The 21,301-nt window shown below is 37.9% G+C and overlaps 1 protein-coding gene across 3 annotated transcripts in view; it reads right to left on the reverse strand.

Annotated features, from left to right (window-relative positions):
- Positions 1–3,197: 3,197 nt before the first annotated feature.
- CUL5 (cullin 5) overlaps positions 3,198–21,301 on the reverse strand; it is a 33,767-nt gene continuing 15,663 nt past the window's right edge. For all 3 annotated transcript variants that reach the window (XM_055803083.1, XM_055803084.1, XM_055803085.1), the window contains 12 exons: positions 20,582–20,675; positions 17,140–17,270; positions 16,278–16,385; positions 15,777–15,841; positions 12,894–13,026; positions 12,227–12,358; positions 11,471–11,594; positions 10,547–10,722; positions 10,266–10,427; positions 9,463–9,581; positions 8,028–8,151; positions 3,198–6,855 (listed from right to left, as the gene is read on the reverse strand). In XM_055803083.1, coding sequence (XP_055659058.1) covers positions 6,661–6,855; positions 8,028–8,151; positions 9,463–9,581; positions 10,266–10,427; positions 10,547–10,722; positions 11,471–11,594; positions 12,227–12,358; positions 12,894–13,026; positions 15,777–15,841; positions 16,278–16,385; positions 17,140–17,270; positions 20,582–20,675 — 1,563 coding nt within the window. In that variant the 3' untranslated portion in view covers positions 3,198–6,660. The remainder of the gene's footprint in view (positions 6,856–8,027; positions 8,152–9,462; positions 9,582–10,265; positions 10,428–10,546; positions 10,723–11,470; positions 11,595–12,226; positions 12,359–12,893; positions 13,027–15,776; positions 15,842–16,277; positions 16,386–17,139; positions 17,271–20,581; positions 20,676–21,301) is intronic.

Genomic DNA, 21,301 nt, shown 5'->3' on the forward strand with positions numbered 1-21,301 from the left:
GAAAGGGAACTGAAGTCAGAAGACTTCCCCAGCATTCACCATCACTCTGTAGTGATGTTAGAGGGTATATGCTTGGCTTTATTATGTTACCCATGAATTTGTCTCACCCTTTTTGAACTTGCTGATACCGGTGATCTGCATCCCCAGCACCTCCTGGGAACAAGTGTGAGAGACTGTGCCAGTGAGGCCCACCATTGCCACAGCAGATGTGTTGTCTCAACACTGCTAAACTCATGCCGTCACCACAGTGAATACATTGTTAAGGCAGGAAGATAACACCACTGCCACAGAAGAGATTTAAGGCAGGAAGATAACACCACTGCCACCGCAGAGATTTATCTCTGCATTGTTAAAGGAGGAAACCAACTGACACCATGGAGCAACAGGGGAGGCTGATCCTGCAAAACTTAACCAAACCCCTGTGCATGTGCCCAGACTTGGGGTGAGGGGCATCAAGGTGCCTGGAGGCCCCTGAGGAATGTTGGACACGTGCACCATCGTTGGGTGGGGGGTGTGGTTGAGCAGAACAGCTTGTAACAACTCTATAAAAAATGGAACCAACTAACATGGGATGGAACGTTCCCCCACTGGACTTGAAAACGAATCAGACTGTCAGGACACCGCAGCTCTGGGGTGGGAGCTATCGCTCTGAACTCTTTCCTTTCCTTCCTTTCATCCTTTCTCTCTCTTTATCTCTCACTCTCTCTCCCTTTGCATTCGCAGATTTTTGTTGGGCAAATAAAGTTCCTCGGCTCCTGACTCCGTTTTGAGTCTTAATTCTGTTCCCGAGAATACAAACAGAACCATGCTCCAATCTCAGACCTGCATGCGACAAGAAGTCCTCTTTTTGCGTTTTAAAACAATTTTCTGCTGGTTTTATCAAGTAGCCCTGGTGCTGATATTACAGAATTTTGTAATAATTGTTCTGCCTTACTCTCTCTGCCTTTCTGCTTTTATAAAGCTCAGTCACATCCACATTTGAATCCTCCTCTCCCAGCTGAAGCGCTAGCTTCCCCAGCTCCATGGCAATTTGGTTTCCTTCATACCACTTGGTGTGGAACCTAATCAAAAGCTGCTGGCAACTCGCCAGTCCCCTGGCACCAAAGCTGGCTGTAGTGCTAAGTGACACACCTCTGTTTCTTCAGAAGCAATAGCTGAATTTCATCTGGTCTAGGGGGGGCTTACTGACATCTAGTGTACCTGTTTGGTGCAATAAATCCTGCATATTTACATCAGCTTGAGATAACCCCCAAGTGCCTGCTACAAAAAATGCAGGAGGTGTGGCAAGTTCCTTAACATCTTCAGTAACAGAAATCAATGACTGCAATCGATGGCAAATCCTGAGCTATACATACATATTACACTGTGGTCTTAAAAGCAGGAAGAAACCCATACTGCATTCCCTTCTTTAATTATTTCAGCATCTCTTCTCACCAAGAACAGCTATAATGTACTAGTTTCAAAGTCACTAATTTTCAGCGTTCAGTCTCTTAGACTATTAAAAACAACCACATGCTGCTGCTCTTCCTTAGCTCAGAGATGAGATTTGCTTTGATCATTTCCCAGAACAGCACATCGAATCCAATCCATTGGCCCCAATCATTCCCTCTTACAGGCGTTTCGGATTGCATGCAGGACTTGGAGCACAGTATCCAACTGAAGATACATAGTGGATCTCCACCACTAGGATAAATGAGGATGAAATGCAGGCACCATGGCTACACCTACAGAGAGATGTCAACAGAGACTTCTAAGCACGAGGGCCTGGAGCACAAGTCCTACAAGGAGCGGCTGAGGGAACCGGGGGTGTTCAGCCTGGAGAGGAGGAGGCTGAGGGGAGACCTTATCGCTCTCTGCAGCTGCCTGAAAGGGGGGTGTGGGCAGGTGGGGGTCGGTCTCTTCTCCCAAGTGACCGGACAAGAGGAAACGGCTGCAAGTTCTGCCAGGGGAGGTTTAGATTGGATATTAGGGAAAAATTTCTTCACAGAAAGGGTGGCGAAGCATTGGAACAGGCTGCCCAGTGAGGGGGTGGAATCACCATCCCTGGAGACATTTAAAAGATGTGTAGATGTGGTGCTTAGGGACGGGGTTTAGTGGTGGATGTCACAGTCCTTGGTTGGTGGACTCAAATGATCTTAAAGGTCTTTTCCAACCCAAACAATTCTATGATTCTGTGTTGACACGTAAAGCAAACAGAGAAAGCAAGCCAGCCAAATTCTTGAAGTACCAGAACGAGGCAGGTTAGAGCCTTTCAGATTTAAGTCAATGGTTCTACCTAAACCGTGATCACTGTACACCGGTAGCAGTTGATTCAGCTAAGCAACTCCTGTGGTAATTGGCTTATTTCTAGACAATAACTGCACCTGGAAAACTGCTGCTGTGAAAGACTACGTTTTGCCCTAACAGAGAAAAAACCACAAACTTTGGAAATAATGGGAGCCTGCTGTCAAAGTTTTGCCTGCAAAACCTGCCATTTTGCAAATTGCCATGCACACTGAATAGTCACTCAAAATAGTTATTTATTCCATATAAGTTCTAACCTTTGCATATACCAGAAAACACAAAACACTGATGTTAGCTGGTGCACTTAGAGGAAAAAAAGGAACTGAAATATATGAAGAGATTCACGTTAAAAGGCAAGGACAATCAGAGAAGAAAAGCCATTACAGTAAAAGCACTCCTTCAGGCAACCCACTGTTCCCATATCACTGTGTTTACTGCAGGATCAGGTACTTGAAGGTCCCAACAACCTGGTGACACCAGTAATCTTCAGTGACACTCATTATAAGTAATTTCAGAGACAAATCAACCAAAACATTCAGCAATCTAAGATATTCCAGTAAGTTATGCAGAGACATAACCATTTTTTAAAATGCCATAAACAAAGTCAGGCACGCACAGCCACTGCTGGTGTGTCAGGCTTTAACATGTTGAAATTGAAAGACTACAGATCATCTTTAAATAGAATTTGGAAGATTAAATAGCTCTACATATAACCTTAAGTACTTGAAAAATCCTAACATGAAGAGAACCAGAAAGGTTTTTTGCTTGTTTGTTTTTTCCTAGTACTTTGATCATAACAGACTTTGGGACTTGGAATCAGGCAAATTTCATACAGTGGCATTTTGCAGGAGCAGCACCTGAATTCAACTTAAAACTTTTGCAAGGGAAAACACCAAAATACCTTGCTAAATGAGTAGTCTTTTATATTACATTTTTATTTTGCAAGAAAATAAATTATACAACTTAAAAAATAAAATTCAAAAATTAAGCAGTACATCAAAATAGTTCAGCTGGACTGCCATACAGAAACTACCACCATTCAAAATTGTACAGCATTATTATCTTGGTAGTGGCACACATTCAAAATTGTAAATACCATACGTAGATAGATATTACAACTTGGGAACTCAAGTTTGCTCAACACTCCAGACTACATATAGTGTATATGACAGGAAAGCTTTCATGTATTGTTTATTTCACAAATATGAACTCAAAGAATTACAAAGATAGCATCCCAGTCATTTAGATGAAAATAGAAAACAGTTTGAGTTTAAGATAGCAAATCTTTCTGTAAAACTATCAAATCTTTTTGCCAATTGTATTTTTAAAATTTGCACTTTACAGAACAATGGCATCCCAACGCAAATAAATGCAACGTGAACATTCAGAACATTTATATTAAGTTTAAAAAGGTGAAAATGAGAAAGTCACATTGTCTTTTGGAAATGTAATTGCATTACAGTCTCAACAAATGAAAGAGAGATGAGTAAAAATAGAAGCTAGGGACACCAACTGTGGAAAGAGGAAAATGGAAGACTTCAGAATTTAAACTGAGATCCTCATCAAGTTGTTGGGACAGGAAAAGATTTAACAGTATTTCTTAAACCCATTAAGAGTGATTCCCCCCACCCCCCACCTCTTCTACACCAGATTTCATTCCATAGCTATTCACCGTGGCAGTGTGTGTGGCAACATATTTTTCAGATGCAGCACCTCTTTAAGCTAGGTCTTTGGACATATATATTCATAGCTAAAAATTGCAGCCTTAAAAAGTGCGTTGTTGCCATATTGCAAGTGAAGAATAGATTGTTTTCATTTAGATCTGAACTCTACCCTCCCCAAAAGAACAGTTTACCCCAGGTATCTCCCTGTGCCCCAGGTGATACTAGTTTTAAGTGCATATTGGTGAAAGTGACCTGATGAAGGATGCTAAGTGTGATTCTTCATCTTTAACAAATTTGCTGGTGTGAGCCTCAGATTTAATAAAAAACCCGACATCCATTCCCAATAAATATTTAAAGAAAAATGACCATGTCATAGGCACATTACCAATTCTATTTCTGCATCCCAGGTGTTGTGAAATATACAGGTAACATTTACGTTGTATTGTTTTGTATTTATTAGTTGAGGGAACACACAGCTCCTTAGGTTTTAGCGACCTGCTGCTTTCTGCATTCACTCCAGCTTCCTAAAACAGTTGTAGCTGAAATGCAGTCTCTTAATGTCTCTCTCAAATTGAAATCAATGGCTTTAAAATCGGCATCACCCCCTTTGCAGCTCTTAGGGCACGACAATTTCATGCCTCCTGTTCTCTGGTTAAGGGTTGAAGCTTTTTATGTCAAAAAGAGTGTGCTCAGACTGTCATGTTTTCCCCCCAATTATCCCAAGTGAGCATTTATTACTCTTAAGTTACAAAGACTGGAAGTCTTGCAGCACAGAGTTTATTAGAATTTTGTTTTCTAATGTTCCAATAGTTTTACTGGTTAACTGCACAGAGCACCACTCAGTTTTGATTCTGAATTGCAATGCCACAGGGCCAACAGAAAAGATGCAATATTTTTAAACAGCATCCACTTTTAAGTATCAATAAAAGCATGTAACATCAGCTGTGGGATTTCAATCAATTTTAATTGGCCAGGTCTTGATTTCACTCCAGCTCTCGTTCACAAAACCCTCACTACCAAAATGTCTTACTCAAGCAGATGTCCAAGTACATGCCATTCCCAGGCAGTCACATCGGCATTTACATTAGTAGAGCATGCAACCTGTTTAAGGGTGCTAACAGCCATTCTTGTAGAGTTTGCTTTTAAATCACTCTTACTGTATACTTTACTGCAACCATGTGAAAACATAACTCCTCTTACTTACTGGAAGGTTTTCCTTTTTGACTAAAGTTAATTGTATCCTCTTCCCCCTTTCAATCAAAGAAGATGAGACCTTTAGATGTTGTACTTGAACTGGTTAATTAAAAAAAAAAAAATTGCACACTTGCAATTTATAGAATAATACTCATACAGGACTGAGTAAAGGATAACTTACCTTTTGTCCCAACACAGGCACTCTGCTCCAGTGATTTCATGTTATCAGTCCAGTACATGCTGGGACATTTCAGAGCAGCAGAGAGGCAGGCAGTGCCAAATGACTACTTCAGATGATTGACAACAGAAGAGGTAATATTAAAAAGTTTAAACTCCTGATGTGTATTTGGCACTCTCTCTGCATACACTAAACCAGGTATTTTTCCTTAGTTTTTTACCACTTTCCTTAGAATTGTATTTCCTGCCCTGCCAGTTTCAAAACAAAAAGCAGAGGGTTTGTTTTTCATATAAAGATGTTGACTTCTAAGCAACAAATCAGTTCGATCAGATTAACCTTGTATGTATATATAAAGTTACCAATGAGGAATTAGTACAGGGATCTTCAAGTGTTATTTCCTTTCTGGGGGAGTTGTGCATCAATTACTCTTTAATGCATTCAGATATATGTAGTCAAATAGATGGAATACAAATATTAAATGTACAAGGAAATACACTTAATATTTCTGTTCAGTATAACACACCCACCCATGAAAACTACTTTTAGAGTGACATATCATTCAAGAAAGCTTTACCTTCTCAAAAAGGATTGCAGCAAACCATTTGTCCAAATAAGGTGACAAATAATGTATATCTACTTGTTTACAGCAAACAATTTAAAAACGATCTCCTGCTTAAGGAAAAATATCACCCATGACTTGGACTTACTTCTATGTCACTTGTGTCAATTATTAAAATCCAGTTACTAGATTGAAGCACTGCTCTAACCAACAGGTTTTAACTGTAACAAATACGTATCAGTTGTGATGCATGTGTTTGTGATGTTATTACATAAAAAGGATCAAAGGTGGACAGTACATTACTCTGTTGATCCAAAACACAAAAGTGAAAGTGCTACTTCTAGTCCTAATTGCATTTTTAAAAAAGAAAAGAAAACAAGAACAAAAAAAAAAACCCAAACCCAAAACAAAACTAATAGCAGTTCCTCAGTGCATGAATATTTGAGTATTTTTTTCCTTGTGCAAGTACTGGTCATCTAAAAACCCAAACCTGTATTCTTCCTGGTGGGTGTAAATCAAATCTACTTTAAAAAGTTCACAACGGGCTCTTCGTGAATGCAAGTTTCCCACAAAACAGCATGCTGTTAAAAGTGTGCAACATGAAGGGAATGCCATCATGCTAGCTGAATGAGATTGGCAAAATATAGTCCTTTGTAAGGTAAGGCAGGGATTTTAATACGTAACGAAAGTCAAAACAAGTCCTTCTGCAGCACAAACTGTTGCAGCTGTCTGTCCAAAGCACCCTTCCATTTATGTTCTCAGCATCCTGCAGAGTCCTCAAATTATGCCATATATATGAAGGTGTTGATATCAGACTCATCTCTTCTGATATATTTGTGCTCTATAAGCCATTCAATTTGCTCTTTTATCATTTTCTTTTGTGGCAAGAACATGTTTTTCAATATTTCTACCAGTTCAGTCTGAAGTTGGGCATTAGTAATTTTCTTCCGCATTTTCATTATTTGGATGATAGCCTCCTGGTAGGGGACAAGAGCAAAAAAAAAAATAATTAATTTTTTTGAAATGCCTGGGTGAAGTGAAAAAGTGAACACAGCATTAATACGGAGCTCCTGGTAAAGTAAGACAGCAAGGAAAGCTGTATTTTTCCTTAAAAATCTGATATATGTAGCATTTTTTAGCTTAGGTAGATACTGAACTGCGTTTACAAGGAAGTTTATAAAGGAAAAGAATGAAGCACTAGCAAGATGCAAGCGATATGATACAAGTCCAGTCAAAGAAGAATCTGCAGTACCTAGAGTGTGAATTACTCAATAAAACCTCATGTTCGTTCATTCACTTTCCGAGCAGAAGTCGCCATTCCAGTGTGACTTGTGAGACACCTTGTGAATACTTCATGAAATGCAAGCTTACCACCACACTGGAACTCACAAGGAGTTCATTTCATAAGTACCAGGGCATTAATCCTCCTGCTGGAAGTATGGCCAAGATGTTAAGTTAGGTGGTACAATTCACAATGTACATGGCCTGGAATCTAAACTGATGGACAGAACAGATGGGATTTTCCATTGTAGGTAATGATCTCTGATGCCTGAAAAAAATCAGTTCTTTTAGATTTTTTTCTAAAGATTTTAGAATCTGCTCAAAAGATTTGACATGAGTACCTGACTGAAGGACAAACGATCACAAAGCAGGAAGCTGCAGTCAGTACATCTAAGGTGTACTTCCAAAATTTCCCTCTAAGAGAAGGCCTCTCAAAAAGTCATACCGCCATTACTAAGGCGTGATCCCATCTCTGAGATTACTCTTACTCTCTTCACATGGAGCAGTCAAAGAGATCTCAAGATCAACAATACTGTTTGTTCACATTGGTGACTCAAGTCAACTTTACCATCTGCTGCTGTCACCCACCACTACACAGATCTCCACTGCTTGCTTAACACCTGCTTTGTCCGCTTTAAAAACGATGACCTGGGACATCAGAACAAGAGGCTGATAACTACAAGCGCACAAAGACACATGCAAAATTCGGTATTCACAAAGGATCAAAGCCAAAAAGCAAAAGTAAGTTTCCAATGGGATTCAAAAGCATTAATTTCATACATCAACATCCATGTGTGGACAGCACGCAGTGATGATAATACAAGAGAAGAAATAGGGTAATTTTACATTCCTCTGGTGGGTTACTTGCCTGGGTTCGTAATATTCTTAGCTGGACTATTCCTTCATTTTCCTCTTCCCGCATTCTCTCCGTGGTAAGTTGCAATCGACCAATCAAATTTATCTTGCCCCTTTTCTGAACTTTAGCGTTTTTTCTGAAAAAGTTGTATTGTATGAAAATAAGCAAAAAAAAATACATTTTCAGTTAATGAATTCCTGTTAAGCAAACGACAGCAGCAAGGAGTACCATCACATATCAGATATTTACAGGCTATTAGCATCGCGGCAGTGAGATAGCTGGCTGACAAATCAAAACTCAATGCCAGTGTCTCCACACAATAACCTGAATACACTGGCACTACAAAAAAAAAATACCCATCAGCTGAAACTGACAGTGTCCAAAGTTGAAAAGTTACGAGTACTATTTTGAAGAATAACATTCCAGAGGAATATACTTCAGTTTAATTATATAAAACTACGGTTCTTTGGAGGAAGTTTTTAAAACAAAGTTCAGGAAATTGGATTAATTTATATTCCATCAAAAGAACTGTCTGTCTAGCAGAAAAAAAGGGCAAAACCCAGCTGTTGCAACAAAGAAAGCTGACAGCATTCTTCAGTGGTCACCCACAAACTTTCTGTAGAGCCTGTCTCTTCTATCATGCCCTCTCATCGTTTTCCAAAGCTCATGATCCTGATGAAAGGAACAAACATCATGGCCCTGGGCAAGAAACTAAGCCCCAGGAAAGCAGATTTGTCACCTCGCTCTCTCCACAGATGCAGGTGTCCAGCTGCTACTGAGAACGAGGCCCAGAATCTGAGATTACCAGCAAGGAGACAGTTCTAATCAGTCATTGATAGTAGAGAAGCAAAACCCAAAGTAAAAATGCTGAATGTAGTATATACCATTTAGATATTCTCTCTTTACACTATCTTATGCTCTGAAGGATTTCAAAGCACAAGTAAAAGAGCACTGCAGTTCTCACTGAAATAAAAGACATTTCTCTCTGGTGAAAGCCACATCAAAAACCCTGGGGTTTGACAACATGACATATTATTAAGCAGTTTCACTTCCTTTCTGAACTTATCACTCTGCTTTTGAAACTCTGTGTGTAATCAATAAATCACTAGTGTTCTGCTTACATTCTGTTCTTCCTATATGAAATTTCACAGGCTCATTAGTAACCGGAAGATAGCAAAGCCTCCAGTTTTGCACCTCGTCCCTAGGTTTTTAAGAAACTTAATTTCACAGAAATCAGAATCATAGAAACATGTCTGAAGGGGCTGCTGGAGGTCATCTAGTCCAATCACCTACTTGAAGCATGACTATCACCAAAACTGAGGATATGTCAGCAAAGCATGTGTCAAGCTGAATCTTGAAAACTTTCAAGGACGAAGGTTAACTTAAAGTGAATTCCTTTAGTTATAAAATAGTACATTGTTATTTTACTTTTCAAACATCATCTTACATTAAACTGAACTCCTGGTTCACCGAGAAGAGGGTTCCTTCTGTAAAGTCTTTGGGTGAATTGACTTGAGGTTCATACAATAAAACCTGACGTTTCAGCTTTGGAAATGCTACAAGAGACTACAGAGAAAAGGGGAGGGGGGAAGAATGAAAATAAAACACCAGACTTTCTAAATTGAAACAATTACTTTTAAGAATATAGTTTACTGTTGTGCAGACTGTAGTGAGGAAACTGTGTAGCCTTGTTTGGAAGGCAACACAAAGACACTAGTAGAACAAGAGAGGGGACACACTTTACCAAATCTCCTGAGATGCATTAGCGTAAGTAAAATTATACAAAGTAGTAAAATGCATGAACTGACAACTACGGAAGTGGTGTTAAGACTGATGTACATGACCTCTCTCTTTATTCTTGAGCTAAATAATTGGAAGTCTGATAGAGCAAACACTGAAGTTATTTAAGCAACATGTATTTATCAGGTGCCACTGATTTCCTAGAACTAGACCAGTCCCGCTCCATAAACCACAATCCTAACTGTGTGCTTTAGGCAGCACATGGTCAAAAAGATCTGCTGGTTCCAAAAGCTTAAGTTAGATAATATTGGGTGGAGAGAATGTGTTAATGTAAAGGCCATGTGTGCTCTGCAGTAGTGCAAGGAGCCAGGATTACAACTGATTAATTAGCAAGAAAGGCGTTCACATTTCAGTTTCAAAGTGTTACCTGACAGTGCTTTAAAAATACTAATCCAGTATTTCAGAGTACCAAAATCAAGAAGAAATCTGTTTCAAGAGAAAGGGAAATACCCATAAAGTCCTCCTAAGTTCTGCATCAGGGAGTTCAGTTGCCAGTTTAAGATTTTCAAAGCTGATCTTCTCTCTGGGTCTTTGGTTCCATGCAAACAGCACAGCTAGCTGAAATGTTGTTACCTCCAAGTCATACTGGCCAACCTCATTCTTAAATGTTATCTGTGAATAGAATGACAGTTTTACTTACAAGCCTTTCTGGATCACAAGCTTTCTTACTATTATAAATACATAGAAAGTACAGTCCTCTGAGACTGATACACCAAAAACTACACACTTACAATTCCATTGGACATGAGGTGATGCCAGTGCAGTTTTCTACCACTGTGATTCTTTTTATAAAATTCTTCAACTTCTGGGATGAGATCTTCTAATTCCGTGGGCAGAGAGACAAACACTTTTTCAGAACTTCGGGACCAGGCGCCAGCATTTAAAATTTTAATATTCACAGAGTCAGCTGTAAGACAATATTGGATTATATGAATCTAAAGGCCTAACACAGATAAAACAAAATGCATTTTTTTTCTACTCTAAATATAACTATGGAAGACTTTATTTTCAGAAAGTCGCAGGGTTCTACCTGTCTACTTAAACATCTATGCACCACTGTTTCTGCCAGTAACACTGATTGGAATCTCTGTTTTTCTGGTTTGCCTCTGCAGAGCTCCTTAAGCCCTGATGCAGCTTTATAGCTGATGCCTGTAAGCACTACTCAAGGGTTTTGAGCAGTGGCAGGTCCAAAACAGAATGTACCTCAGCCCCTCTCATCAGCGAAATTTAATCTCTGAAATGTGATTTAAGCTCTTCATAGCCTGCATCCACCTCTCCTGCTGGCAGATAAAGGAGGAGCACAGCATGAAGCATTCATGAAGAATGGTGAGGCTATAAAAGAAGGGGGTAGTTCAGGCGTTCACCTGGTTGATACTGATTCAAACTCCTGCTTGGAATTTATCTACAAGAGCAGGGAGTCTATCTACAAGATTGCTCATAGTGAAAACCCACTTATAGAAAATAACTTACAGAATGACATAGCTCCAGTGTCAACTGTAGGAGAAAGCAGAGCCTATACACACTTCCAATCCAGGGGTAGCAGTGCCCTGAGGACTATGTTCAACCTTCAGTTGATATAATTTTTAAGTCAAGATTCAACAGAATAATTTTTCACTAAGAGAAAGGAAAAATAGCAAATCATGTGAAAACAATACCTGGTAAAGCAAGTTTATTATTTTTGTGCATTTCTTTGAAGGCCTGGTTCAAGTCTTCAGACACTTTGATATCCTGGAACATTCTGGCCAGCTTGTTTACATAGTCTGCTGGCATTCCTACTTCCTGTATAAACAAACAGAACGCTGAACTATGACATAGACAATTATGAACAAAAAGCATTATTTTAAAAAGAATAGACTAATAAAATTGAAGAGCATTAAAGTATGCAGGGATCATCACTTTACAGTAACAGTTAATCTGCAATGCAATATAAAGTTTTTTTGCTATTCCTATGATGATTCTTTTAAAGAAACCCAAGTGCTGAAGAACATATGCATGCATTAAGGAATCAATGAATTCTGAGACCTAAAGGAATGTTTAAGGCACACAAATAATATTCTAATCTACGTAACATTTCACAATTAGAACACACCTCAAATCATTTACATACCTAAACAGCAAGTACACTGCATTTTGCTCATTTGCATATGGAATATATGAAGCCTTCAGATAATATGTGAAATATTTTAAAATCTCTCACTACCACTATTAGGATCAACATTTCTCTTAGAAAAGGGCTAAACTGTTTTACGTTCACAAAGTATTGCAATTAAATGGAAGCATAAGATGTCCTGAGGGGTCTGCCATTTCAGATAGAACTTGCCTAAGCAAGAAAGATATCCAAGGTCAAGAGTGAGAATGAATACCACAAGCAAGAGGCACAACCAAAGAAAGAAAGATGTCAGGCTACTTACTCTGAGCCATTCCACCATATTCTCCTCGATTTCACTATCAGCTGATATATCTAATATCAGGCGTCTTGTTAAGTGAGCTTTGTGATATCGCATGAAAACATCTTTATTCTGTACATACTTAAGTACTAAAAGCTGTCAAAAAAGTAGATTTTAATATATTTGCATTGTAAATTAAACAAGTCTTTGAATGCTGATCTAATACCACTGTAGACTGTGAAGTAGAAACAGGCTACTTGACATCGCCTGAAGAGCAACTGTGTTAATACTACCACAAGCATAAGCTATGAACCCTTCATAATATCACATATCACACCTCCAATTTCTTCATTTGTCAACCATCAAGAACCTTCTCTTAAATCAGAAAAGACACTGACACTGGTACGTGAAAGTCTCCTGTAATATCTTCTAGTCTAACGTTCGTTACTGTAATACACTACAGTCTGATATGGGCATTAATTTAGCATACTAATTTTGTGAACAGACACAAAGACATGAAACACTGCATGATTTACAAGATTTAAACACACACGGTTAATGACATAATAAACCCTCTTCCCTATTATTACGCCTTGCATAACCGTTTTTGATGATCAAGGCTTGACCCACGTAAGGAAATAAAACAAATTCATTCTTCAGGATAATTGAGAAGTAGAAAACAAAAACATACCACTTCTTTAAGCTTTGCTTCAATTTCTTCAGAGGTTAGTTTTTTGCTTAGTGGTGTTTTTCTTAGCAACATGTCACAGTAATTAGCAAGAAGCTCAGGGCATTTGGATTCAGGCTGTGTTTTCAATCCAACACTATAATAAAAGAAGAACAATGTATCTTCAAACTGTATAGATTCCTGCAATTCTGGAGTAGTCACAGTGTTAACAAGACAGACCACTCTTCCCTGATCCCCTTGGCAACAATCCTGGTACTTGTTAAACTAATGAAAAATTAGGGATGACTCCCTTTTCTTTTTGAAAGAACAAATACTACCAAACATTTTCAGACAGCTTCTACAGCTTGATCATTCCAACTGCTTTTAATTTTAGAACTCTAACAATGAAAGATTTCCTCAAAACTAGTTTGAAACAACTAAATATTGCATGGCAGTAAGTATTCCAGTAAAGAATTAACAAACGCTGCAGTGAAATTTTTTCACTTATCTTGCCCGTATGCTCTAATGAAAGCCTCAAGAACACTTCCTGCACCACATTTTACAGACCGCAAAACTCAACACACCTATTGCAAAGTAACAGGATAAAATTATAACAGGCTTAAAGAATGGACTAACAGCTTGCAGATTAAAGTTGAACAAGAAGATGCTATAGTAGATAAGACTGTGGTTCTTAAAAATGCATGCAAGCACAAGGCCATGTGTCCTGGTTTCAGCTGGGATAGAGTTGATTTTCTTTTTAGTAGCTGGTGCAGTGCTGCGTGTTGGATTTGGTGTGAGAACAATGTTGATAGCACACTGATGTTTTTAGTTATTGCTGGGTGATGTTTATACTAAATCAAAGACTTTTTGTTTTCTTGGGCCCTGCTAGTGAGAGGGCTGGAGGGGCACGGGACATTGGGAGGGGACACAGCCAGGACAGCTGACCCAAGCTGGCCAAAGAGGTATTCCATACCATATGACATCATGCTGAGTGTATAAACTGGGGGAAGAAGAAGGAAGGGGGGGACATGTGGCATTATGGCGTTTGTCTTCCCGAGTAACCGTCACCCATGACGGAGCCCTGCTCTCCTGGGGATGGCTGAGCACCTGCCCGCCCAGGGAAGTGGGGAATGAATTCCTTGCTTTGCTTTGCTTGCATGCGCGACTTTTGCTTTACCTATTAAATTGTTCTTATCTCAACCATCGAGTTTTACATCCCTTTCTGATTCTCCTCCCCACCCCTCTGGGTGAGGGGAAGTGAGCGGGCATCTGTGTGGTGCTTGGTTGCCGGCCAGGTTTAAACCATGACACCACGTTCTGAACCTGTGTCTAGACTGGTGAATAAACTAATGCCAAGGACCAATCCTTATTTCTACAGTCAGATGACACCAACATGATTGCCAGCCTCAAGGGCCCAAAACAAAGGCAGCAAGTAAGACAGCAGGTAAGAGGCTGTGGGGATGCTCAGGAATACAATGTTCTTGCTCATTCTCTCACCCTCTCATCAACTAGTGTAGACAGTGCTAAAACGCTTCACACAACTTGCCTTTTTTAATTCATTAAGCAGTTTGCAAGCTAATGTTTTCTGCCCTCCTGAAGACCATTTGGAATAAAACCAGATCACTAGTTTTTCGGTTATTACAAGACAGAACCCTTATTTAATCAATGTGTTCCCAGGTATTTCCAAACAGGAATCTTCAAGATTCTGACAGCAATGAAAGATTACCAAATTCCATATTCTCTAGGCACAAGTTAAGCAGGATGAAGTTCCATTTTACTTAAATCAGGCTGTGTATGTAGACAACTTCAAAAAACTTGGGAAGACGAATGCTGAACAGAAGGCCATCGCCATCACGGTGGTTTCTAAGAAATCACTAGGCAGGCTTAGCTTTAGGAGTGAAACACAGTTTGAATGAGGTATTGATTGGATGCTCCCAGGGGAAATGAAAACATTAGCAGAGACCTAAAAAACCCCTCTACCTCATGTGCATCTATATGAAGTTACAAAGCAGAGATCCATTATTTTGTGAAAGTTCCTCCAATAACATAAAACCAGCAAAACTAAGCCCTGTCCATCAGTCCAAAATCAAACACAGAGTAAGAACCAGAATGCTGAACAGATTATTTATAGCCATCCACCCCTAACTAGAAGTAATTGTAAAAGGAGGTTGGCAGCCCAGCTACATAAGCATTGTTTCCATAGTAAATCAGACTACAAACTATATATAAGTAATTCCAACCACCTAAACACATACAGATTCCTACTCAAGTGGCACATCACATGTTACATGTTATGTCAATTAACTGACCACCACGTTCTCTTGGCTGAGTTAGCAGAGTGGCCGCTCTAAGGATGTTTTTTCTTCTTGAGTCACACACGTCTGCTTAATCTACTGGAAGTTTTTTAAACTAACCTGGTTAATCCTGCACTGAAACAAAAATGTAACACCCAGACAGGTCGCACTCACAGCTGGCACAACAGGAGGTGGTCAACAGCTTGTGGATGGTTCTACCTTAATCAGCCACAGTTATTCTCATAAAGATTACTGCCTCACTTTTCCCCAGGACTTTTACTGACGTTGTGGCAGTTACACAGAACAGATTTTTGGAATTAATAACCCAGGAAGGTATTATTAAATTCAGTTAACAAATTGACTCATTACTGTACTATAAAAGAATAATCTTCATTTACTACAAAAAAAATTGAGTTTAAACAGGCTGCTATTCACTGATCCGCTGCCATGTGAAGAGTGCCTTACCAGAGGCTGACAAGCAGTCTGCGGTTCCATAATGCAAACACAATGCGCTTTTAAACACAGTGTTGCTTTTTGAAGAGATATTTTACAGGAGAAGCTCTACCTTTAACAATTTAAATACCCTGATTCACATGAAGTTTATATGGCTTACCCCTTTTGCTTCAATGGCAATTCAAGTTTAAATATTGTAGCATCATTCACAACTGCTTTGTATGCCTGAAAAATAATTACAGATTATTAGTGCTTCACTCAATTTCTCTCTAACATATGAATCACAAAGGTCTTATCTCTTTTTAGATTCCTTTAACATGAAATTGATCCAATTTTTTTTATTAGCCCAAAGATTGCAGATTTTGTTTTCAATACGAGAGTTCAAATCCTATGATTCAATTTCCCATGAATTGATGTTTTGCATCTTCTCTTTTCCATTAATGTACTGCTTTCCTTTATGCAACTTGAAGCATGACTACAACACAAATAAAAAGCTAATCAGTTGGTAGTAAACTTTCGTCAATATTTAAGTCTGTATATTTACCAGAGTAAGAGCAGCTCCTTGATTTAACAGTGAATGGGCACAAGGATATCGGAGACATTGTAATATGAATGACAACAACTCTTAAACTGAGAACAAATGATCAGCAGAAACACGTACCTTATCTCTTGCAGTAAGAAATCTTGGATCATCCTGAAAAGCTTCTTTAACCAACTTACTAAATCGATTAAATAGTGTGAGCAATTGCTCTACATATTTCTCAGAATCCTAAAGTTAGAGAGGCAAAAATAAAAAAAAACACAGCTCCATAGAATTCAGTATAAGTTCACATGTAATTCTCTAATCTGTAATAATGTGGTATTCTCAAGCCTGCATAGTATGAATGAGCATTTTATCTTCATTCTCTGTACTGAAGAGCTCTACAGCATGTAAGCCTCAACACAGACTTTCAGGATAGCATTTCCAATACACTAACATATTTTCATATTCAAATATTGTATAATAACTCTGAAAAGTAAATAAAGTTTTCAAGGACCAATAAAAGGCACATCCTAATTGCTGCAAATAATCAAGCCTCCTAGACTCAGAGAAAAAGATAATAAAAAGCTGGAAAAGAACAGCGGGAGAACAACTTTTAATTTCTACACTGAACAATCACTCTTAGACTGAAAGCAAATTTCAAATTTAATCAGGAAGTTAGAATTCTGAAAAAAACCCCTTGATTAAGCTGTTTTAATTAAGATGCTAACACAATCCTGCTATATAAGTATAATGCACATTTAATTTATAATCTTACTTTTACTGCAAACTGGATTCACATTTTAAAGCTACAACTGAAAATGTAAGGAATAAAAACTTATTCTAAAGACATCTAAAACTTCCAGTGGATCAAAATTTGATGTTTAAACATAAAATATTCAAAAATTATTTTCATTCACATGTATGTCCCACAAGTAGAGATATTTAACTTCTGCAAAGTTGGGTTTTAATTCTTATTTTTAAAAAACCAAACAACACTTACAGTAGTAATAGTTTCAGCAGCTGCTACCATATCTGCAAGTCCAGCACTAACAATATGTTCTTCCAAGTCTTTTAGCATAGGCTCTATGCCATTTGGAACTTTATCCATCAGTGAAAACATTAAATGCAACTCTGAAAGATACAAATACTGATAAAGCCACCAAAGACCTGTATGAAAAACAAATATACTGCATTTCTGCTAGGGATGTCAAGTGGAACACTGAATATGTAAAGAATAGGTAATCCAATTCATCCCTTAAAAGGAAAAATGTTTTGAATACTGTTCTAATTCTGGTCCCACAAGGAGATTCTTCTGAAGGCACAAAGAAATATTTATTACAGTATAATATTTGTGTATGCATACAACATCACAAGCTTGAATGGCAATTTGGATTAAGTCCAGGTTCTCAGTATAACTGCTGCCTTAAAATCCCTGGCAAAAATGGGTCTATGGGTCTCTCTCTCAGTTGGAAGCCTACAGGAGTTTATGCAGGAAATAGTATGGATTCAGAATTTTTTTTGTTTATGTTAAAGCTAAACAGAGCTGTCTTTGTGTATCTTCCAATACCATCTATAATGTTTTGTTTTAACTAAAAGCATGCCAAATTCTAAAGTAACCAAAACTAAGGTAAACAGCATTTTTTTCCTTTGTGTTTTCTCAAAGAGTTTATTTAATTTTTCTGAAAGTAACCAGTTCAAAAACTTTAAAAACTGATAGTTTGTCTACATTTTGTGAAGGTATTTCAACACTGCTAAAAAAAAAGGGTACTGAAACATTGACAAAGCTGTCCACAAAGGAACACTTCGATTAAGCCCACTAGATTGTTTTAGAGACCACACAGATTTGAACTAAACACAGTAAAGAACTCTGCTTAATGACATAGAACAAACCGATCATGGACTCGGATTCTTTTTTTGATAGGAAAAAAACCTGACAGATTCGCTTAGTTCCTCAGTGCTATATTTACTGTGAAAGAGGACAAAAGCCAGAGGATCTGTCTTTGTTCCCTCCTCTGCAATATTTCTGTCGGCAACATCAAGATCTTGTCACCAGTGAGGATGAAATATTTGTTATCAACTTCTGTATCCCAACAACTTTTGCAGAACCAAATAGAAAAGCAATCCACAGAGAAGAAAAAATCCCTTTAGAACATAACAATGCAAATCGAAGAATGGAAACTACAACCAACCTTCAATAAGAACTTGCAACGCTAATAGAGACAATGGCCTAAACAATGGGATTTCAGGAACAAGGGGGGGGAAAAAAAAAAAAAAAAAAAAAAAAAGAGTCAGACTATTGTCACTGCAATTTAGATTTACTGTAAGTGATGGCAGCACTGTTTTACCCAAATCCAAAAAACTCACTCACCTTTTACTGGATCTTTTAAACTGTTCTTTACAAAAGGGTGAGCGGGAGAAAGAGGTGGCAGAAAAAAGGAAACAAAAAGATACATCCACAGGTTCTACATCTGTTTCTATAAACTAGTGATGGCATGAATAATTCCAAGAAAAAAATGCAGTGGTTTCTCCTAATAAGCAATGGCAAAAGAAGACTCCATGCGCATCCCTAAAACTGCAGGAACCCCCAAAACCCAGATTCCTCAGACAGATTTCAAAGTAACAAAACCAAAGGAAGTTTTCACTGGAATTTCTCTCAGAATACATTATGACACTGAAATGTAAAGAAATTCACATTGTAGTTGCTGGGGCACTTAAACATGTTGTTTTCATTTTGTATTCATAAAAGCCAAGTGTATTTTCTATGTGTTATGAAGTACTTAAAAGAATAAAATTTAGGCCTCCCATCCCCAATACTATAAGCAAACAAAAACACACTAAGCCAATTCTGAAGAGCATTTGCAAGTTATGACAACTTTGATAGCTTTTAGTTAGAAAACATTGTGCCTGCCTTCCTTTGCACGGCATGTAAACATTAAGTACTTAATGTAGCAGAGTATTTTACAGTAGTGCGCAGCTCACAGCCAAAAAACCCAGTCCTTTTTTGTCAGTTGCTGTTTAATAAAGAAAATATAATGAAATTCTTTGGGGCAAATAGTATCAGAAAGACACATGCATAAGCAGAGGATACTATCAGATGCATATATTACTATGTATAGCTCCAGTCTTTAAATAAGATTTTTATCATCTGCACCTGCACCCTTTGTTAAAACATTTTAAACAGCATAGGTAAGTCTAGCTAAAAAAAAAAAAAAAAAAAAAGGAAAAAAAGAAGATTTGAAAGAGACACCTGAGTTCTTATATACTAAATGAAGTATTCTGCAATCAAGCAGTATCACAGGGCAGATGTAGCCACAAGGAAAGAGAGGACTGTGTGAATACTTCAAGTTTCTAAAGAAAGATGCTTTGAATTATATAGATGAACCCTTCTGAAGTTCTGCATTTAAATAAGCCTCCTGTATTCTCCCAAAGGCAGTAACATATACTCGTAAGAAGTTTGGTGGCTTTCTAGATTTAGCTCTGGACTACTGCCAGAAATCATGCTGCTAGATGAACAGATCAATATGACATAGTTTTGAGGTCAAATTTTTTCTGAAATGCTAGCTTTACAAGTGAGTATTTTCTACGCTGTTCTAAGTCACAAAACAGTTTTCACATTTGCATAGTGAAAACTTTCTAGACATTAGTAAATATTCGCTAGCTGCAGGATACCAGGACTTTAAAAAAGAATAATTACCCTGTGGGGTTTTTTTATTATTATTTTTTTTAATTGCACCACTTGAACAACATTTTAATGACTTCTCTAGTTTGGTTTATCATACAGGACCAACACAAGACTTCTGAATCACACTAACCTCTCAATTTCTGGCAGCAGAGTTAAAAAAAACTTTTGAAAACTTTAAAAAGGCGTGCAGAACTAACTTTCAATACTCACAGTGACATACTGGCTATAAAACCAGATGAAACACTTGCAGAGATTCTGTTCATTGACCTATTGGTCTTGCACCAATAACCAGAGTAAGAAAAATTTCTCCCTGCTTTTCAGAAAAACAGCTTTGTAAAAAGATGCTTCATTTTTTTTCCAGGGGAAAGGGGGTAGTAGGGGTGGAATGAAGCGGGAGTGTTTGTATCTGAACTATTGAAATAATAACAGTTACCAGAGTTGGTCAATGTGAGGAAAATAAGTTGTAGAAAAAATAAAGAAAACAGAACACAAAATATTATTTTCTTTCAAGTAAGATGAGAGCTCTCCAGTCATTCAAATTAGGGTATCATAAATACAGATTTCAGAAGCAGCATAAAAAAATACTAACCAATGGTGGTCACTTTTTGTGGGATAAAATTGCCCACATGCAGTAATATATTTTTCTTTGAAACACTGCCACCATCTATTAAAAACAGTAATTTGATATATCTACAAACACATCTATTTTTATGCAGTTGATGCTGAGTTCATCCTGCACTGCTCTTGAAGCTTCACTTACTTTCTGTTTCATTTCGTTTGATCATGCCTTGGCATTCAGCTAAAATAGTCTCTTTAAAAGATGTCACCAGGGCATTGACGCAGCACTCCATTAGCTGAAATATATCAAACACAGAATTAGCTCATTTAGCCATCTGAACACCAAAGTCTGGTTTGTCTCAAGTTTGCCATGACACACAAACTTGTCTGTTCTCAACAACTATGCTCTATAAATTAATTAATTAATTCACTGATTCATAAAAGTATGTATAATTTGAATAAAATCTATACAGGAAATGGTATTTCTTCAAAACATGTAGGTTAGTAAATGTGGTGAACTCTCTTCCCAACCAGTAATAAGCTTAATATTTCTGTCGCCTCTTTTCTCCCAAGGGAGCCACCACTTTTGGAACACCAACTACCCTACTTAGTTTCCAAGTATACATCCAAGGGCTAAGAATAGTTCTCATTCCAGCATACCCTATTTGGACCAGGCTGGTTGGCTTGAACAAGGCACTGTGGCTAGATCTAGAACAGAAACTGCTTGTACATGTCAGGACCATCTCTCTTTTGTCAGCCTCTTTCTACAGGTTACAATTTATAGCTGTGCAAAATGAATTATTTACACTTAACAGAAAAAGAGGTAAAATACATTGTGATCCACTGCAAAAGATTCCGATTGAAAAGGTGTTTATTTAAAATAACCTGTTTCCTGAACTAATTTCAGCACAGACAATTATGA

This window comes from Falco peregrinus, chromosome 4, assembly GCF_023634155.1.
Source record: "Falco peregrinus isolate bFalPer1 chromosome 4, bFalPer1.pri, whole genome shotgun sequence".
NCBI lineage: Eukaryota > Metazoa > Chordata > Aves > Falconiformes > Falconidae > Falco > Falco peregrinus.